The sequence below is a fragment of the Vigna unguiculata genome, chromosome 9 (genome assembly GCF_037176805.1).
Source record: "Vigna unguiculata cultivar grain cowpea cultivar isolate G323 ecotype 2 chromosome 9, ASM3717680v1, whole genome shotgun sequence".
Lineage (NCBI taxonomy): Eukaryota > Viridiplantae > Streptophyta > Magnoliopsida > Fabales > Fabaceae > Vigna > Vigna unguiculata.
The window spans coordinates 2,486,870-2,506,398 of NC_140800.1; the positions used below are offsets into that span (position 1 = coordinate 2,486,870).

At 32.3% G+C, this 19,529-nt stretch overlaps 1 protein-coding gene across 2 annotated transcripts; it reads left to right on the forward strand.

Moving 5' to 3' along the window:
- Positions 1–265: 265 nt before the first annotated feature.
- Positions 266–14,419, forward strand: ATLIG4 (DNA ligase IV). 2 transcript variants are annotated; one of them, XM_085666812.1, is made up of 26 exons: positions 266–682; positions 770–861; positions 3,342–3,427; positions 3,509–3,645; positions 4,168–4,242; positions 4,614–4,705; positions 5,091–5,242; positions 5,774–5,811; positions 5,893–5,899; positions 6,053–6,208; positions 6,455–6,530; positions 7,328–7,452; positions 7,541–7,575; positions 7,672–7,730; positions 8,317–8,400; positions 8,562–8,657; positions 8,756–8,804; positions 8,917–9,004; positions 9,096–9,299; positions 9,662–9,787; positions 9,882–9,981; positions 10,066–10,171; positions 10,541–10,668; positions 10,799–10,960; positions 12,270–12,425; positions 13,584–14,419. In XM_085666812.1, the coding sequence occupies exons 1-26, from the start codon at positions 347–349 to the stop codon at positions 14,290–14,292; spliced, it is 3,474 nt and encodes a 1,157-aa protein (XP_085522938.1). In that variant the 5' UTR covers positions 266–346; the 3' UTR covers positions 14,293–14,419. The 2 variants fall into 2 exon arrangements, with proteins under 2 accessions (XP_085522938.1, XP_085522940.1); XM_085666814.1 differs by lacking the exons at positions 5,774–5,811; positions 5,893–5,899 and having other exon boundaries at positions 267–682; positions 5,091–5,164.
- The last annotated feature ends 5,110 nt before the right edge of the window (positions 14,420–19,529 follow it).

Genomic DNA, 19,529 nt, shown 5'->3' on the forward strand with positions numbered 1-19,529 from the left:
GAAAAGAATATATGTGCTATTTAATATTTATTGAAGCCAGTTAATTGGAATTTACCTTTTGGGAAAAAAAAAACAAATTTTCATTTTATTTATTTTTAGCTGAATATTAAAAATAACTAACTAAAACAAACAAGTAAAAACAAACAAACAACGTAAAAAAATAAACAAACAACATAAAAACAAACATGCGTATTCAGCAAGTCGCGCTTAATCTTGTTAGATATATGTGTTTCACTTTCAGTCTTATAACTTCAAAAAATATTTAACTCAACACAAATATAGATCATTTACGGGGCTTTGGCGGTTAGTCTAAACCTCATTTGCTTCCTCAAAGTTCAAAATTCAAATGGCGACGGAGCAAACCAAATTCAGCGTGTTGTGCAGCCTCTTCACGTGGACGCAGCGGAGCAAGTCGGCGGCGAAGAAGCGCTCCAAGTTCCGCAAGTTCCTCGACGCCTTCTGCATTGACCGCAACTTCTTCCCTGCCATTCGCCTCATTCTCCCCAACCTCGATCGCGAGCGTGGCTCCTACGGCCTCAAGGAGTCCGTTCTCGCCACCTCTCTCATCGACGCCCTCGGCATCTCCCGTGACTCCCCCGATGCCCTCCGACTCATCAACTGGCGTAAGGGTGGCGCCGCCACCGGCGCTACAGCCGGAAATTTCGCCCTCGTCGCCGCCGAGGTCAGTGCACGGCGCCGTTTTGTCTGTTTTAGGGTTCTGTAATGCTGCGGTCAGGTGAGAAGTGAAATGTTGTTGGTTTTGACCCAGGTGCTTCACAGCAGGCAAGGGACCGCTTCGGGAGGGTTGACGATAAAGGAGTTGAATGAGTTGCTTGACCGGTTGGCTTCCGGTGAAAACAGGTGTGATTTGTTGTTGTTGTTGTTTACATTGAAGTTTCGCATGTGATTGTCGTGTGTAGCATTCCTAGGTGCTACGCGAGGTTGCGTAAGTTCTGATAGTGGGAAATTTTGAGAAAAAAATTGAATGAACTTTGAAGTTGATGTGGCAAACTCTCCTTGTTATTAGGGGAATTGAGGTTTGTGAAAATTCTGTGGTATAGCTTAATAGTTGGCCTGGTTATCCAACAATGAGTGGCATTTGGATTGTTCTTAAACATGTCGAAAGGGCCTTGGCGTAGGAGAAAGACTAAGGTTCCTATTTGAAAAGCTTATTGGGAGTTTATTCGGACTTATCTTATGACACGAGTCTTATTCGAGAAATAACTATATGTCCATGAGCTGTATTCAGCATTTTTCAATAAGCTTATGAAAGGGATTTACAACTCATGTGATAATATTTTAGTTCTATTTCATATTTGATTACAAAAAACTTATGCATATATGCTTATGTGACGAGTACTTATTTAGTAAGTGCTTGATTAAGACTCGGATTGGATTAATTTCTCCATTAACACAAAAGAAAAAAATAAGAAGGTAAACTGGATTGTACTTCACTTATACGCTAAAATTAACTAATGCACTTGTTTTGTTAAATAAATATATGTATTTTATATTATTGTGTGTCGTAAAACTTGTGAAGAATCGTCTTCGTGTTCAATGCTGAAAAATAGTGGGAGTTCGTCTGAACCTTTTGAATCTTCAACAATTGTATTTACTCAAGGAAGAGGAGGTTGTTGAATCCATAGTGGTAGAAGTGGTTGCCCTTAGTGTTCACACTGTAAAAGGATGAGCATATTAAAAAAACGTTATTCTTTGCACGACTTTTGTGACCAGGCAACACTTATTTAATTCTAAGAGTTCTCAAGCAAAATTTTCTGATGAGGAGTATCCTAAATATCTTTGGCTAAAATCTAGCAGCCAAGCCCAATCATATTTGGTGCCATGTCTTTCAATGACCTTATCTCAATCAATAGAGATACATGTCTTTCTTCATCAATCTCCCATGTGACAAATTCTCCTCATTATGAAATCACTGCTTGACCCATTGTTCTTAGGAAATATATTCAATCTACTCAAAATCCTTCTCCTATGTATAATTTTTTGGGTTATCATCTTTCATCACCTTCATGCTTTTTTTGTTTCTTCTTTATCTATTCTTACTATTCCCAAATATGTTCAAGTAAGCACTCAATCACCCTAAATAGCGACAATCCAGATTGTTAAAATGCAGAGTCTTCAACATAATGGTAAATGAGAGTTGGTTCCCCTTCCACTTGTGTGGAAGGTGGTTGATTGCAAAGGGTATATGCTATTGAATTATATCTTAATGGTGAGGTTGACCTATTTACAGCTTTATTACTAGCAAAAGGCTACGCTTAGATATATGGTATTGATTACAGGGATACTTTTCTCTTGTGGTCAAGAATACTATTGTTCATGTCTTCCTTGCCATGATTGTAATTTGTCATTGGCCTCTTTATCAGCTAGACATTAAAAATGTGTTACATCATGTTGAGTTTGAGTTAAGTTTAATATATGGTCAATAATATATAAGTGAGGTGTACATTTCAGTTTAACAAGACGATTTTATGAGGTTGAATTGGACTTAAAATTCACCTTCTAAGATCAACAATGGAGTATGTGTATTCTAATTGGGATTATTAGGATAAGAAAAGTCAACTTATGAGATAAAGGAGATTAATTGTTAGTAGAGAGAATGTGTCATACTTATACGAGGGGCCTATTATTTAGGAGGACTCTTACTCTTATTGTTACCCATCACTAATCAGTAATTTCTTTTTGTGAGTAAATAAATATTAATAATTAATTAGTGAAACCTTTGGAGGCTTCAAGCGAAGAGCTTTACAGTCTTATGCTTGGGCCACCCATGCCTCCTTGGCCAACCATTAAAAAATGAAAATAACATTATAAAAATGATGGAGCTAAGAAAAATCTACTCTGTCTCCTAGAGAAAGGGGTGAATGGTAGAAAAAGGCACACAATAATTGATTAATTTGCTAACGGCTTTGGTTACTGTGCTCTTGGTCTCTTTAGATGTCAGAATTTGAGTTACGAAGTCAATGCTATTTGCTGATTCCGAAGGAGTATATGTGTTTGTACCAGATTCTGAGGGAGTATATGTAAGGTTCTTAATGGCCTATTGTTGGGATTGAGTAATATTGTTTACACTTTTAGGAACTTCTCTGTCTTGTAAATCTTTTATATTGTTGGCGTACAAAACATGAAAAATACTTTGTTGTAGATTGAACCAGAAGACCTTATCTTCCTACATGCTTATCTAATACGTTGCTATTATGTTTTACATTTTTTACATAGAACTGGTGATGCTAGATTATTCTAATGTTCTTAACATTTGGGTCCAGCATTCCCTATCCTCTCTTTTGTTAGCATGATTCTTAATGGCGCCATCATTTCTACAGGGCTGAGAAAATTTTGGTTCTTTCTACCCTTATCCAAAAGACAAATGCACAGGAAATGAAGTGGATTATCATGATAATCCTGAAAGGTGTTTTTCATTTATACCAGTAAACAAATTTATTTAATATCTTAAAATTTGCTTTGAGCCTGTAACTAAATTTTGTTGCAGATCTAAAGCTGGGAATTAGTGAAAAAAGCATTTTTCATGAGTTCCATCCTGATGCAGAAGACTTGTTTAATGTTACCTGTGACTTAAAATTAGTATGTGAAAAGCTAAGGGATCGGAATCAGCGGCATAAGCGGCAGGTTAGTTGTGATTTAGAAAAATAGTTTGAAATCTGTATAGCCTTCAATGATGGTAATTAGTCACTTCGTTATTTTTTGAACTTGGGGCCTAAATATGCCTTGCGACCTGACCTCTATCAATTTCAACTATTAACTAGCATATATTTTCGCTGTCTCTCCAAGGCCCATGAGTAACATGCACATGAAACAAGCTTGTTGCATGACATAAACAAGCTTTAGCTTGAGGGTGTGGTTTGATACGAGAATTATTTGGTCTATTTTATACTTAGAATAGGAAATAGTGTATGTTTTTGTTGTAAATAGGTGTCAGTCCCTTTTCCCTAAAGTATGGGATTTGGTTTTGTAATATTTTCAATATAAATTCATGAGGCTGGGAGAATTTGTTGAGTCATTTCTAATTAGAGAAGTTCTGAAGTATTTCATTCTAAAATAAAGATTGAAATATACATGAACATTCCTATCTGCTTATTGCTTGTTAATATGCTTTATATAATCATTCTTAGATCTTCTTTTCTTCTGTAGGATATTGAAGTTGGGAAAGCTGTGCGCCCCCAATTAGCTAAGAGAGTTGCTAATGCAACTGAAGCATGGAAGAAGGTTTGCTTTGCTAACCCTTTTTATCAGTCACTTATGTTTTTACCAAATCACTTGTCATTCTTATCCCTTTCCATGACTACATGACATGGAGACTATATTACAGTGTTTTGGATCTCATAAACAACTAAGGAGTTGTGAAATTCACCTTTAAAAGCTAGTTGTTGAGGGGGAGAACTAAACACTTAAAAACCCTAATCGTTCCATACTACTTGATGTGAGACTTGAACACACCATAACACCCAAATTTCTGTGGCCGCAATGTCCCTTAGACTCTATGTCTCAGTGGCTCACATTGTAGAACAATTCATGCATAGTGAATTTATTAGTTTGGTACTTATTACTCTTCATTTTTGTACTCTGCTTTTATTTAGCTTCATGGGAAGGAAGTGGTTGTTGAATGCAAATTTGATGGCGACCGAATTCAAATTCATAAAAATGGAACTGAGATACATTTTTTCTCAAGGCAGGTGCATAAATATGCTTTGCATTCAATGTATTTTATATTTTTATTATTTTTTATACTTCACCCTGTGTACTGTCGCCGTTTCACCTCAGGGAATTCTTGTTTTCATCCAACCTTCCCTGTATGTATGCTATTTCTGACCTTGAAACCAGATGATTGCTCGATGAAATGTTTTATTTATCCAATAATTTTATATTGCTGAAAAAGCTTAATGTAACACAGTATGAGTTTCTCTTTTTTTCTTGTGTTTTCCATTTGCTGTGGCATTTCCGAAAATCTTATAATTATGGGATTTATTTCTTGTTGATTATTTTTATCAAGATAGATATTTACTATGACAAGTTCTGATACAATGCAGTTGTTATTTACTTTGTTATCTTTGCAGGAACTTTATTGATCATTCTGAATATGCACATGCAATGTCAGAAATCATAATGCAAAATATTCTTGTAGATAGGTGTATCCTTGATGGTGAAATGTTGGTGTGGGACACATCCTTAAAACGCTTTGCTGAGTTTGGCTCAAATCAGGAAATAGGCATGTACTTTAATATAGCTTGATCACCACCACAAACCTTTGTTTGTTTCAAAAGAAATTGAAAAGTGAGAGAGAATAAGTGATTTTATGCTGTTTGGTTGAGACATTAGAGATGATAGAAAATAAAATTTGGGACCCATCTCAACAAAAGAAAAATCTCTTCCATGATGGGAAGAAAATGAAGAAAGAGGCATAAAAATTGTGTGGCCCTCCTAAAATTACAATTATAGCCTTCAATCTTTTTCCAATCTCTTAAAAATCTTTATATATCCAGGGCAATTATGTCTTTATAAAGAAAACTTATTTTCTTTCTCCACTCTATTATCCAACCTAATCAATGGAGAGAAAACTCAACTTCTCTCTCTTGAATCTAAACACCTTAAAAATATATTCATTTTCTTCTCATTTTTCCTGTGCTTGTACTTTTTTCTACCCTACTTCTTTCTTTTCTATTTCTCTCTTTGTCCAAACAAAGCATAAATCGTTAATTTTATGTAACACTACCATTTAATGTTTTTCTGTTATTGGCAGCCAAGGCAGCAAGAGATGGACTTGATAGTGACAGACAGGTTATCTATTTTGTATTTTTTTTTTTAATGAGAAACTATCAAGTTCAATTTTAATCTTTTCATGATCTTTTCTTGATGCAGTTATGCTGTATCCTTGTATCTGAATCTTTCAACCATTAATTCCTCTCACGAAATTGATCTGGTTTTGGTTTCAATGGAAGAATGCATATCCATAGGTGATGAATATTTTATAACGCAATAAAAAAATTATATATGATGTGCCTTGACTTGAGGTGGCTAGATGTTGCGTTTGATATCCTTTATTTTGGAGATACTAGTGTGATTCACCAATCTTTGAAGGAAAGACATGAGATATTATGTAAAGTTGTTAGGCCAATGAAGGGACGATTGGAAATTTTGGTACCTAATGCTGGTATCAACAGTCATCTTACTTCAGGTAAGATTGTTCTCACAAACAATTTGTCTTGTCTTGTGTGCTTTTGGGGAATTTCCCTACAGCCTTTCACTTCAATCCAATTGTCACGATGGCATCAACATTTCTAGTGGCAATTCACATGTCTTTGATACTATTTTTTATTTTCAATATCCTCATTTATTAATTTTCACCTGATTTATTTATTGAATCAATGAGTTACGACATCATGTATGATATAATATATGTGGTATTTGTGCTGTTATACAGGTGAACCTTGTTGGTCATTTATTGCTCATAATGTTGATGAAGTTGAGAGGTTTTTCAAGGAAACCATTGAAAATAGGTTAGTGAAAAACTTGATTTATTGTTGTTAATTTTTTCGAACAAGCTATATGGCGATATTTGAAGCAGTAATCTAAATTTAGGTATTTTCTCTTGGGTACGAATTAAATTTTTATGATCTATTAAGTATTCAAATTTTTTAAACTAAGTCCCTACTATTTAATATCTTGCTTCGTTGTCTTTCTTGTTTCCATGTATTGAGAAATAGGTTTTGTGGTTAATATAAAATGATAGGTGAATTTTGTTGCTTTAAAACATGTTGGATAACAAGATTGTCTTGTTTTCCGATAACTTACATGTCATCACCTATAGCGACCAAGGGAGTGTTGCTATCACCATTATTGATGTAGGTGACGGCCATAGTCTCTTGTTATCTATTAGATATTGTTTGATATTATTCAACATGTTTTAATGAAAGTAATAGATGTTATTTGTTGTTTTACATCAATTGTAATATCGTTTTATATTAACTATAAAACTTCACATTTCTTAACACGTGGACAATGCATGATGACAAGACAAGATAGTAGTCACGTCACATGACTAATGGAAAAATCAAATGAATAAGGACTCAATTGAAAAATATAAGAATTTTGAGTACCCAATAAACCAAAAAACTTTAATAAAGACTCACTTGAAAATACTCAAGTTCATGAAAGACTTAAAACTTAATTAAACCTTTGTAGAATTACATTGTTTCAATGGCTGTGATCCTCTAATCTTGTTCCACTTTACATTACCGTACCATTAGGTCTTACTGTATCATGCACACTAACACTTTTTTTTTTCTTTCTTTAGAGATGAGGGAATTGTTTTAAAGGACCGCAGCTCTAAATGGGAACCTAGTGATCGTAGTGGGAAGTGGTTAAAATTGAAGCCTGAATACATTCAAGCTGGCTCTGATTTGGATGTACTTATCATAGGTATTTGATTTGGGTTCTTAAATTTGTACATTCTAAAGTATAGTGTATAACATGGTTGTTTTTACTTTGTTGCTTTTGCTATTTCTAGGTGGCTACTATGGTTCTGGACGACGTGGAGGACAGGTTTGGTTATTTTTCCACCGTATTGGGCCTATGTTTAACAATTTATTTCATTGTTCTTCAAATTAGCTTGTAACAGCATTCTTATTTTCTTTCCAGGTTGCTCAATTCTTGGTTGGCCTTGCAGAACGTCCATCTCCAAATGCACAACCTAAGCGGTATAAACGTGTTTGGGACTTTTTATGATTTTGGTTCTTATAAATATGTGAAGTTATGACTTTTGTCACATTTCATTTAGAAGTGAAAATATTTAGTCCCATGTTGCAACTCTTAGTTTCTTCCTCCTCCTTTTGCCCCCATCCAACTAAATAGCACATAACCTAAAAAATGTGGACAACCATCATTCTGGCAACACAGACCCACCATTGCTCCACCTCCAACAACCACCATCATTATTGCCTACTTCACTTTTTCAATTTTCCCTTGTGCCAACTCTCTTATGCTAATCCTTCCTTCTCTATTGCTCTTGTTTCCATTCTCAAAACCTGGTAGGGATGCATGAACTTAATAGTGTAATTGCAGTCCATTCATTGTATGTTCATCTTCATTGTGATGTTGAGCTTCATGATAGTTGAATCAGGATACAAAATATGAATGGGATGACCCATCTTCCAAATCGAAAATCAAATTTGTATCGTTAAGATTCATAATCAATAGACAAGTGCACTTTTTATTAGCTTGTTTAACTTCTATACATTACTGTGTGTACAGAGATCCATTATGAGGTTCTTATTTATATTGCAGGTTTATATCCTTTTGCAGAGTTGGCACTGGACTCTCTGATGAGGAGCTTGACGTTGTAGTAACCAAATTAAAACCGTACTTCAGGTAAGTTATATTTTCAGGTTAATTTCTTTAATGCCGTAATAACTCATGTTGTTTTTCCTTGTGTATTTAAATTATTTGCATGTTTGATGATGAAGCTAAAAAGTTAAATGTTATACTATAGTGTATCAAATATCTTCAACTTCTCTGCCTCTTTCTGTCAGAAAGTATGAATATCCAAAGAAGAGGCCACCAAGTTTTTATCAAGTAACTAATCATTCAAAAGAAAGACCTGATGTGTGGGTTGATAGCCCTGAGAAGTAAGTATCTCCATTCCACCTTAATTATGAACTTGTTAAGCCATATTTCACTTGTATTATATTCAATGATATCAATATTTACCCTTTTCTTAATGCAGATCAATTATTCTGTCTATTACCAGTGATATCCGAACTATAGAATCTGAGGTATGTCCTCGCAAATGCAGTGTGTCTATCTAAAAGTGGAAGGACTACAGTCTACATAGCTTTGCATGTCCTGTGAATTGCACAGTTTTAATCTGAATGATTTTATTTACAGGTATTTGCTGCACCTTACAGCCTGAGATTTCCTAGGATTGACAGGGTGAGATATGACAAAGCTTGGAACGAATGCCTTGACGTTCAATGTAAGGGATTTGCAACATGGGATTGTTGTGGTATTGATGATGGATTTGATGTTGCTGTAAGATTGACTGCTTTCCTTTTCTCCCTCTACAGCTTTTATAGAACTAGTGCATTCTAGCAATGGTACCACACAGAGGGATACAGAATATGGCAGCAAACAGGACAGTAAACCAAAAAGAACGAAATCCTCCACTAGGGGAGAAAAGAGAAACATGTCCATTGTTCCTTCTCATTTAATTCAAACTGATATTTCCAGCGTTAAGGGGGGCTCCTTAATATTTTCAAATATGATGTTCTGTATCCTGGTGAATTTTGCTCTAGCTACTAATCAGCTGTCCACTAATTGACTTCTATTTTCTATATATGTTTTGTTTTAAAATTCTTCCTTTATTGTTATTTCCTTGTGTTAAAGGTGGTGCATTGTCGTTTATGACATTGTACAACTAGCCTATTTTATTGTACGCATGTACATGAGCTGCATCCGAATTTTGCTACGTTTATTTTCCTCTCCTCTTAATAAAATGGCCTTTTGTTGCTAGAGAATAGGGAAAACAATTCTTTCCATTACAAAGATATTATATGTTGCTTGCTTTACCCCTCCTTCCTCATAATTTTCCTGGAGGTTGACAGTGCAATATAGTTTACCTTGACATGTGTAGACTTTGCTAATGTGCCTCCATCGCATTCTCTTGAGTCCTTGCACAAAATAATTGCTGAGAGTGGGGGAACTTTTTCAATGAATTTGAACAACTCAGTCACACATTGTGTTGCCGCAGGCAGCAAGGGTTCTCTCTCTCTCTCTCTCTGTAATTGCATTTGCATGAGAAGATCAAATTTGTTGGCTGAAGTTCTAATAAAAGACAGTTGCATGTACTGTAGGCTTTAAATTTGAAGCAGCAAAGCGTCATGGTGATATTATTCATTATTCTTGGGTACTAGACTGTTATGAACAAAAAAAGCTTGTCTGCTTACAGCCTAAGTGAGTTATGACTAAATATAAACTTATTTACATCCTGTAAAAGCTTATCACGCTATATGTTGCTTTCAATGTTTCAATCGAAAGGTACTTCCTTTTCCTATCTGAACTGACAAAGAAGAAGTTCCGAGAAGAAATTGATGAGTTCTCAGATTCTTTCTACTTGGACCTAGATCTTGAAGACATCAAGCAGGTAATAGCATTTTCTCCAGCTAGTTTCTATGTGGTCAATTTTTTTACTATTAAATTCCAATGTTGAAATGTGAAGGAAACAAAACCACGATATTAATGTGAAAATAGGGGTATGATTTTCAATTAGTCAAGTTTTAGTTAATGTATTTTTCTCTTAGATTGTTGCATTCGCTTTGATAAGGCCAAGTGATAACTTTTTTTGTTTGTGTAGACCTTTGCCATTTAATGGGTTGTGTACATTGTAACTAATAACTGCTTGATTGATGTGTGTCATGTGATGTGTTTATCTTTTTCCTTAATATTTAGCAAAGTCAAGTTAGATTGTACCTCGGTATTTTAGGTTAATTTTCGTTTATATAAACTTTTGCAGCTCTTGAGCAATATTAGTAAGTCTGAAGATGTCAGCACTGTCGATCATTACAGGAAAAAATACTGCCCAAAGGATAAGTGGTCTTTCTTTTGTGGATGTTCAATTTATTTCCACACTGCAATACCTATGTAAGATATTATGTTAAATCAAATATATTTTATACCTTCAGCAGTTAAAATGAGATTTCAGGATTTTGATTTTAATCATTATTTTCACGTAGTGTGTTCCTTAGCTTCATTATTAAATATCTTCATATAGGAAAGGAGATTGGCATTATATATTACAAGTTGCTTTGAGGAGATTCAAGCTTGAAGTTCTCATGGGTGGTGGAAAAGTTACCTCTAATCTTACTTGTGCAACCCATTTAGTGGCCTTTCTTGTGCCAGGATGTCGAACTGAATTTGAACAAATACTGAGTAGGTAAGTGCTCTGTCTATTTTTAACTTGTTAAGTGAGCATGATCAACTACTTATGCAGTACAATTTGTTAATGACAGGATAGTTTTAGTTTCTCAGTTTCTAGTCTTTTTTCATTTTTTTTTTCATGTTTTTCATATTTATTTTAGAGTGGATGTCTCATTTCTCGTTAGTTGATAACAGCTTGTAGAAGATCACATCCCCTGTGAGTTTAAACAAAGAGCTCTCAAAACAAAAGTGTGGTGCTGTGAAAAACTTGATCATAAGAAATTCATAAACAAGATTAGGTTTGAGTACCTTCTTCATTAACAAAATGCGGTAATTTGTTGGAAATGCCATATCTACTAGTGATATGGTCAATATATATATATCATGTATAAGGCAACCTTCACCTCTTAAAGCTAGCTTTTGGGGTTGAGTTAGATCCAGACCTAAATTTTAAAATGATATCGTAGTTATTATAGAAATTGTTGTTAAGGGTATAGGACCATCTCTAGTCAGTTGTTATTAGACCACTCACTCATGTTTAGTCGTGCAAGGTTGAGGTTGGCTTAAGTAGTGTGTTTTAGATCTCATACTGACTGATATGATCACAACATATTATATAAGTGACAACCCTCATCTCTCGAACTAGATTTTGGCCCCGAGTTAGGTTCAAATCCAAATTTGGAAAGAACCAAAGCATAGAACGAATGAAGGTGGTGATTCTTAAAGAGTGGAGAACGTCCTTCAATACAAGGCTGCCCTGAATGTTGTGTCCTCGTCAGCACTAAAATATTTATTGGAAGAGTATAATATACCTAGGTTACTAGGTGATGGCCTAAATCAAGTGAACGTTACTTTTACTGGAGTACCCCAACTAGAAGGCACTTGAAAGGTTTTGCAGTGAGCTTGTCCTACACGGAGAATGGAGTAAGATTGTATTAAAACAGGTAAAACCAAAACATGAGGAGGAAAAGGACCAAAAACAACATGCATAAATTTGACATTCTGTGTAAAATGGTGTTGGTAAGACTTTCTTTGATAGAGGAAAAGTGCAAGAGATGCCGGAAGCCATGCGTCTTGACTACACAATAGAATCTGTTTTATATAGATTTAATGCAATAAATAAATATAGAAGATGATATCCTTATTTATAAGATACAACAGGCCTATATAATTACAAAGATCTTAATTAAACAAGGAACCATATCAAATTTAAAAGAAGCATAAATTCTAACAAATCATCCAGGATACCCTTAAAATATTGAAGATATAAAAAATAATAATATCATCAGATATTCAGATTTTCTAACATAATTTTGGCTATGCAGTTTCACTTCAGTGGAAAGAAAAATTCTCCAAAGCAAGAGGTTGTATATAGTTAATTCCCAGTGGCTGGAAGATTGTTCAGACAGTAATAAAAGATTACCAGAAGACTCTTACAGTTTGAAGCCCTGGGGAATAGAAGAGACAACTGCTGCAGATTGGTAAGTTTATGCAAAAGCAGCATTTTAGATCTGTGACTTGTGGGGGATGTCAATTTCGAACGTTTTGTGAATCCAATTGCTTTAATATTGATATAATAATGTTCCTCCGAGTGCTGTAACCTGTAACTATGGTGTTCTGCCATGTTCTTGGGGCATTTGCACTAGTGTTTTTGAGTGTGGATGGCTTGCGGGGCAGGAATGGTTAGGAATGCTGAGATTTATATTTATATTATGCTAATTCAATTAGATTACTTGCTCATTTATTTTATAACCTGGAGATTGAATTTGAGGTATGATTTGCTTTGGTATTTGTTTTATTCTCAACTAAACCTAGCTGATTACAGTTTTAATGTCATCATCACTTTGCCTTTAGATTTCCAGTTAGATAGGATTATATGTTAGATAGGATTATATTTATAGCTTCTCCTCTGCAAAGAGATTGGACAATTTTACTTCATTCTTGATTGTTTTTCTCCTAGGTAAAACCGTACTGAAGAATACCTTTTCCTACTGCTAGTTATAATTTCCCTCTCTCTTTCCGATGAAACTTTTTCTCTTTATATTGAAGGGAAAAGGAATCTGATTGCAATTTTCATACTTAATAAACCGCATATCATAAGTTGCTTCGCTCACTGAAAGGTACAAAATTTGATGATAATTTGCAAGAATAGCTTCAAATTCCTTTAGACTAAAATGTCCAAACTAAAACTGCTGCAAATTCCTTTAGACATCATTGTATTCATCTTGAAATTAAATGAAAGAGGAAAGAACAAAAAAGAAGAAAAAAATGATAAATTCACTTGAAGAGCTGCGCAATCAAAGTTGAACCAACTTATGTTCCACATTATTGTTAGACTATAAAGCACCTACATGTGCAGAAAAATCATTTCATTGCCGCTGAAAACTGCCCGTAGATTGATAAAAACTATAATTTAGTATTTGAGAAAAAACTACGTATTTCAAACATTTTCTTCCAGCTTTCTAGTATCCTCTGCTAAGAATATTAATGATGATATCCTCTGCTGTTTGAAATGGTAAATCAGGCTACAAATGCGAAATAGGTGGTATTGGCTGTGGTTAAATGTAGGAAATCGTCCTCAGTAGTTCTCTCCTATCAATATTTTCCTCAGCATTTGATGGTTTTTAGCTCTGTTTCAGTGAACAGGACTTGGCGTTAGAGGCTCATCTGTGTGGAGATAATACACAAGACCAAAATACATCTTTCTCTGACAAGGGAAATCGTCAAAGAAGTGAAAAAGTTGCATGCGAAGACAGTACGGCCTTCTTATCCCAAGAGAAGGGTATCAAAAGGAAAAGAGGAAGACCTGTTGGCAGTGGTATAAAAAATGTAAAACCAGCTGCCAAACAAACTCGAAGAACACGACCACAAAATGTGAGAAAGCCTGCTAAAATATGTGAATATGAATCACCGGATGAAAGTGAGTCTCGTGACAAGAGACCATTTGAAAGTCTCGACTTTTATGAGAAACATTCAGAACCCCAGGAGAATGAGGAACAGAAAAATGTCGAAGTTGCTGGGACAGTGGAAAGTTCTGAACTAAATAAGGTTGACAACAAGCTTAAGGACTTGAAGGACAATGATCATGAAATAGAAATGACTGATAGGTACAATGACCACAACAATGAGGTGGTAGAGAAATTAGACTTTTCTGCTGACCCCCTTCAGGCGATGTTATTTGACATGATTCCTAGTCTTGGCACCCAAAAAGTTGAGCAACCTGTGAATCCTAGTGTTAGAGAAGAGAAGGTAGCAGAAACCTCCAATGCAGAAACAGTGCCTACAACTACAAAGAAAAATAAGGTTAGCTTCTTGGATGCTGCCAATGAGCTGCTGAAGGACTGGTAGAGCATCATCTTACAAATGTCTTACGTAAGGTTTCATTGTCTTAGTTTGTAAATTTGATATTTGGATTTTATGGTACTAATTTATGGAAGAATAGCAATGCTAATATTCCTAACAAATTTTTATAGTATTTTCTGTGGCTTCTAAGATAAAAAAAATTATGTAAAAATAATTAGCACAAATAGAAATAATTATATGATATTGAAATAAAACTCAGAATTTCTAATAATTTGGTTTGGCGGACAGTAAAAGCAATTTGGTATGACAGAAATTTTGTAGTGAAGAGTTAATCTTGAATTTAAGTTGAATGCACTTGTGTGATTCATATAATAAAATGTGTAGTAGGATCAGAGTTTTGTTTTTGAATAGTAAGAGTTCTTCCACGGACCTCTGTATCTCTTCAATCGGAAAGAACACATTATAAACATTTTAAATCTAACTGAGAAATTAAATTTTGTTGAAAAAAAAGTTATTTTTTTCCGTTATTTTATTATATCATCTTCAATCTTCTGTCATTGTAGGATTTCAATATATATTTTTATATAAAATACACTTCAAAGTTCATGTTTTTATGTAAAGTTTGAATAAACTGATTTGATACTGGAAGTTTACCATAAATTTGCTTTTCAAGTTATACTTTTTTGTTAGGATACGCCATACCGATGTTCTTTTTCTATGTCTCAACTATCTTGAAACATTAGTTTTCAATGGTCATTAACTGTCATTATCTTGAAAGATAATTCAATGAATAAAATAATTTATTTTATTTTTGGTATATAATAGGCTGTTTTTGTAAAAAACATGATTACTAAAGATAATTTACCAAGATTCCTAGTTAAAGGTGAAAATGTTGATTATTGTTTTTAATTTTAAATATTTTAAAGAGGTTTAATTTATAAAATAATATTTTCTATTATATATTGCTATCATTTAAAAAACAAAAATATTTTATCTTTAATATTTGTATATTTATTGCAATGTGTCCCCACCTTAATATTTTACCACAAACAAGTTAAGAAATTAGGACAAATAAAATGTGGTGAAGAATAGTAATGAAAAGTATAAGTAAAATAAATTTGATGGAATTAAAAGGGTTGTTATTGTATGGACTATTTGGATCATGAAATTATTTTTAGGAGTAAGGTGAAGGATGATGAGAAAGTGTTTGATTTATCTTAAGTTAAGGTTTAGATATGGATAACTAATAAAGTTTTTAGCGTGAGACTCTTATATTCCGATTGGTGCTTATATCGATTGGTGCTTACGTCGAGTCTTATTATTAAATCTTTAGGGTGTTTCTTGTTCTTGGGTTCAATGTTATAGACCTTTGCTTAATCATTAAGTCTTAGTCTTGACCCTTTTGAGAGATAGATTTTCTTGGTTTTGGTTAGTGTTGGAATTGGTTATTGAATTTGAAATGTAGTTTAGGTGACAGTTGTACAACTTTATTAGCATGTTGGGTGTCTTATCTCTCAAGCAGAAATCATGATTTTTTTACCTTCACTATCTTAGGTGCATACTAGTATAGATTGAGAACAACCAACCATAATATAGACTTTTCTTGTACACCTGATTTTAATGTTAACATAGATAATATGTTAGTAAGACTCATGTTACACATTCTAAAGATTTTTTTGTTTAGAATACAAAATAAATGGATTTCAATGATAACAAAGACTAAGATAAGAAAGAGAAATAGTTCCAAATAGGATCGTCTCTTGACAATTGAGACTCTCCTTGTACACCTGATTTTAATGTTAACATAGATAATATGTTATTAAGGCTCATGTTACACATTCTAAAGATTTTTTTGTTTAGAATACAAAATAAATGGATTTCAATGACAACAAAGGTTAAGATAAAAAAGAGAAATAGTTCCAAATTGGGTCGTCTTTTGACAATAAGCAATTTCATTTATTTTCTTTTACACATGTCTTATTCTTGCTTTATTTTATTTATTTTTCTTAGTTTTGGATGTGTTTTGTTTGTAAAAGTCTTTATATGTCGTTCTATCTTTATTTTCTATGAAGAATTTTAGATATTTTTCTTCTTTTTATTTTATTTTGTCTAAATTTTTTTTAAAGTGTGTATAATTTAAGGATTCGATTATTTTATATATATTTTATTGTTGGTGATAAAAAAATAAAAAATTTGACAAGTGACTTATGTAGCACATAAATTAAGTATAAGTTTCACTCATGAAAGCTTGGTTTATTTTTAATGTAATGTTAGAAAATGTGAATAATTTGCATGGAATTAATAAGATCTTTCAAAGAAAAATAGTAATGATAGCCATAAAAATAATATATATATATATATATATATATATATATATATATATATAAAAGTCTTAATACGAAATGATATTTTTTTTACTGAATAAAAAATTGTATTTATAGACAAAAAATAATATTTCCAAATGTTTATGTAAGTTAAAATGGCAAAATATTAGAACTAATGTCATATGGATTCACTTAAATATAAAAAAAAAAAATAATGATTTCAAAAAACAAAAAAGTATTATTTAAACGTCCACCTTCATCAGCTTATAGTAAAAAAAAAAAAGTGAAAGTACTTACTTTTATTAGGAATTTTAACAAATAGAGACTAATAGCTGCTTACTATCTGTTTTGTTTATAAATTTTCATATTTAATTATCATATATCCCTTCTGAAAATTATTCAGGGATTATTTTATATCTGTGAATGTCTATGCATTAATATATGTGGATTTTTTTTTAATTTCAAATATCATTATTTAAAAGATAAAATCAAATGAAAAATTAATCTTAAAATATAATCCAAATAAAATTACATAAAAATATTGGACGAATAAAAATATTTTTTCTAAAAAACAAATTCAAATAAATTAGATAATAAAATATAAATATAAATAAAATTATTTTTTTAAATAACTTTAATTTCATAAAAATAAATAGAAAAATATAAATATAAATCTATACAATTAAATTATAAATTATTCTTTAATCAATAATATTTTTCTCAACAATATATAGTTCGTTATATTTGGTAAAAACTTTTGTTGCCATTAAAAGGGAATAAATGTTGAATTGATAGTACACAACTACAAATCACCACACCCATCACCATAATTAGCACCAACTTCTATCTTGAAAATTAATATAACTAACTTTCTTCTCATATATTAATTGAAATTTATTTATAATATATATATATATATATATATATATATATATATATATATATATATATATATATGCCCACCTGTGTGTGGGATAACGTGATTTTCATGTGTTCGAAAATTCTCTGCACATTATTTAGATTCAACATTTTTTTAAATTAGTAATTTTTTACACTACTATCATTATTAAATCAGAAAATCACCTTAAATATACAATGTAAAAAAACCATATTTTCTTTTTTTTTAACAATAAATATTAAAGAAGAAATTACAATAATATAAATCTTAAAATAGATAATCAAATAACAATTATATAATTATAAACAAAGGTTAAAAATACTTTAAGGATTTTAGTGAATTTTGTATATATCGGATGAGTTGAATCATTGATAGAAAAAAGATTATGTAAATGAAAAAAAAAGTTGTTTGAAGTAAAAAAAGATGATTGATTAATGTTACTTGATAAATAATGAGTTGATACAATTGAATACTCGAAATTCATGGTAAAATATATTCATCTGAAAAGAAAATAATAAACAATACAACTAAAAACAAGTAAAAATAATCAAATATATTTTTTGAAAATGATTCAGTTTGATGTAATGAAAATTTATAGTTCTTGTAACGTAATTATGTAATAAAAGAAGAGTTCTTCAAGTTAAATAGAACAACATACAAAAAAAATAATAAAAATAATTTTTTTAGGTTAAATAATAAATTAAAAGTATTTTAATAATTTAAAATAAAAATAAATAAGAAAAATGAGAATAAGAACAAGACAGAAATTATTTTTTATTTTTAAAAAGTAAATATTGTTTATGCTCATATTCTTGTTTTTTCAGTATAAGAATTCTCTTTCAAAATAAAAACAAGATAATATTAAGAATATTGAGTAATGTATACTGCAGGTCCTATCAACACTCCATCCAAGGATAAGTGGTCAAAGGTCATCCATTACAGGCGGACTATCCAACGGTTGGGGTCTAAAGTTGTGAACTTTGTTGATGTGACAATTTCTCCGGAGTGATTTTAGGGAATCCACAACCGAACGGCTCCGAGAACAAGCGGCCGAAGACCGCCCACAATGGTCGGTCGGCCTTGGCAATAAGTAATTGAAAATCACACTGAGATCCTTCTTAATGTGAACGCTGACGACGTCGGTCATGATTTGCCATTCTCATCCAACTACTTGGACACAAGAACATGGTCGATCAGAGTACGAACGCTTAACAACGTCAGTCAGGCGGATCAAGAAGATAAAATATGTAGTTAAAGTAAAACATGTCAGTAATCAAGTTTAAAAAACAATTGGGTCGTGACTAAGAAAAACCTAATCAGAGACCCTAATCACATACCCATATGAGAAAATAGGAGCCCAATGTAAATTGGTAAGGACTTTTACTTCGCATTTATTACAACATTAATTGCATAGCTCCGATCGAACTTGAACTGACTTAAGTATCGGAATCTGATTGACAAGTACTCTGATCGTCTGAAAAACCGAATAGGATAAAAGTAAAGAAGACTGAACACCGAGAAAAGGATAACTTGTGACAAGAAGAGATTTAGTGAGTGCTTTAGATAGGTATTCAGTTCTTATACCCGAAACATAATGCAATACTAAGTAAGAGTTGTGATGTTCATTACAATAGAGAAATTAGAAAAAACCTAGAAGTTTTACAAGTTGTTGTTACAAATTTGAAGATTATAAAAAATGATAATATAAGAGAATAAGGGTAAGAATGCAAGTGGTTTATACCATATGTTTTTTCAAAGGGTAATAGTAAGACCTTATGGAGTTAGTTTTTGAAATTGTTAATTGAATATCTTAATGGTATCAATAATCGTGTTTTGTTCACATTCATCTTATCAATAGGAGGTATGCGTATGCCATTAACTCTGAAAATAACCATTTTAGTATATTGCATTTAATATTAATTTAAACCATGATTTTATACTAATAATTTAGTATATGCCATTACACTAACAAACCATTAACTCTGTATATTTATCTTTCAAAAGAGAGATTTGGGTCAGAGGAAATAGAAAATATGTAAATACAAAATAAATAAGTAGAA

Coding starts and splice junctions, on each gene's coding strand:
- ATLIG4 (XM_085666812.1), top strand. CDS start 347: ATGGCGACGGAGCAAACCAAATTCAGCGTGTTGTGCAGCCTCTTCACG. Junction 862..3,341: donor TTGGCTTCCGGTGAAAACAG/GTGTGATTTGTT, acceptor TCATTTCTACAG/GGCTGAGAAAATTTTGGTTC. Junction 9,300..9,661: donor ATTTTCAAATATGATGTTCT/GTATCCTGGTGA, acceptor TGACATGTGTAG/ACTTTGCTAATGTGCCTCCA.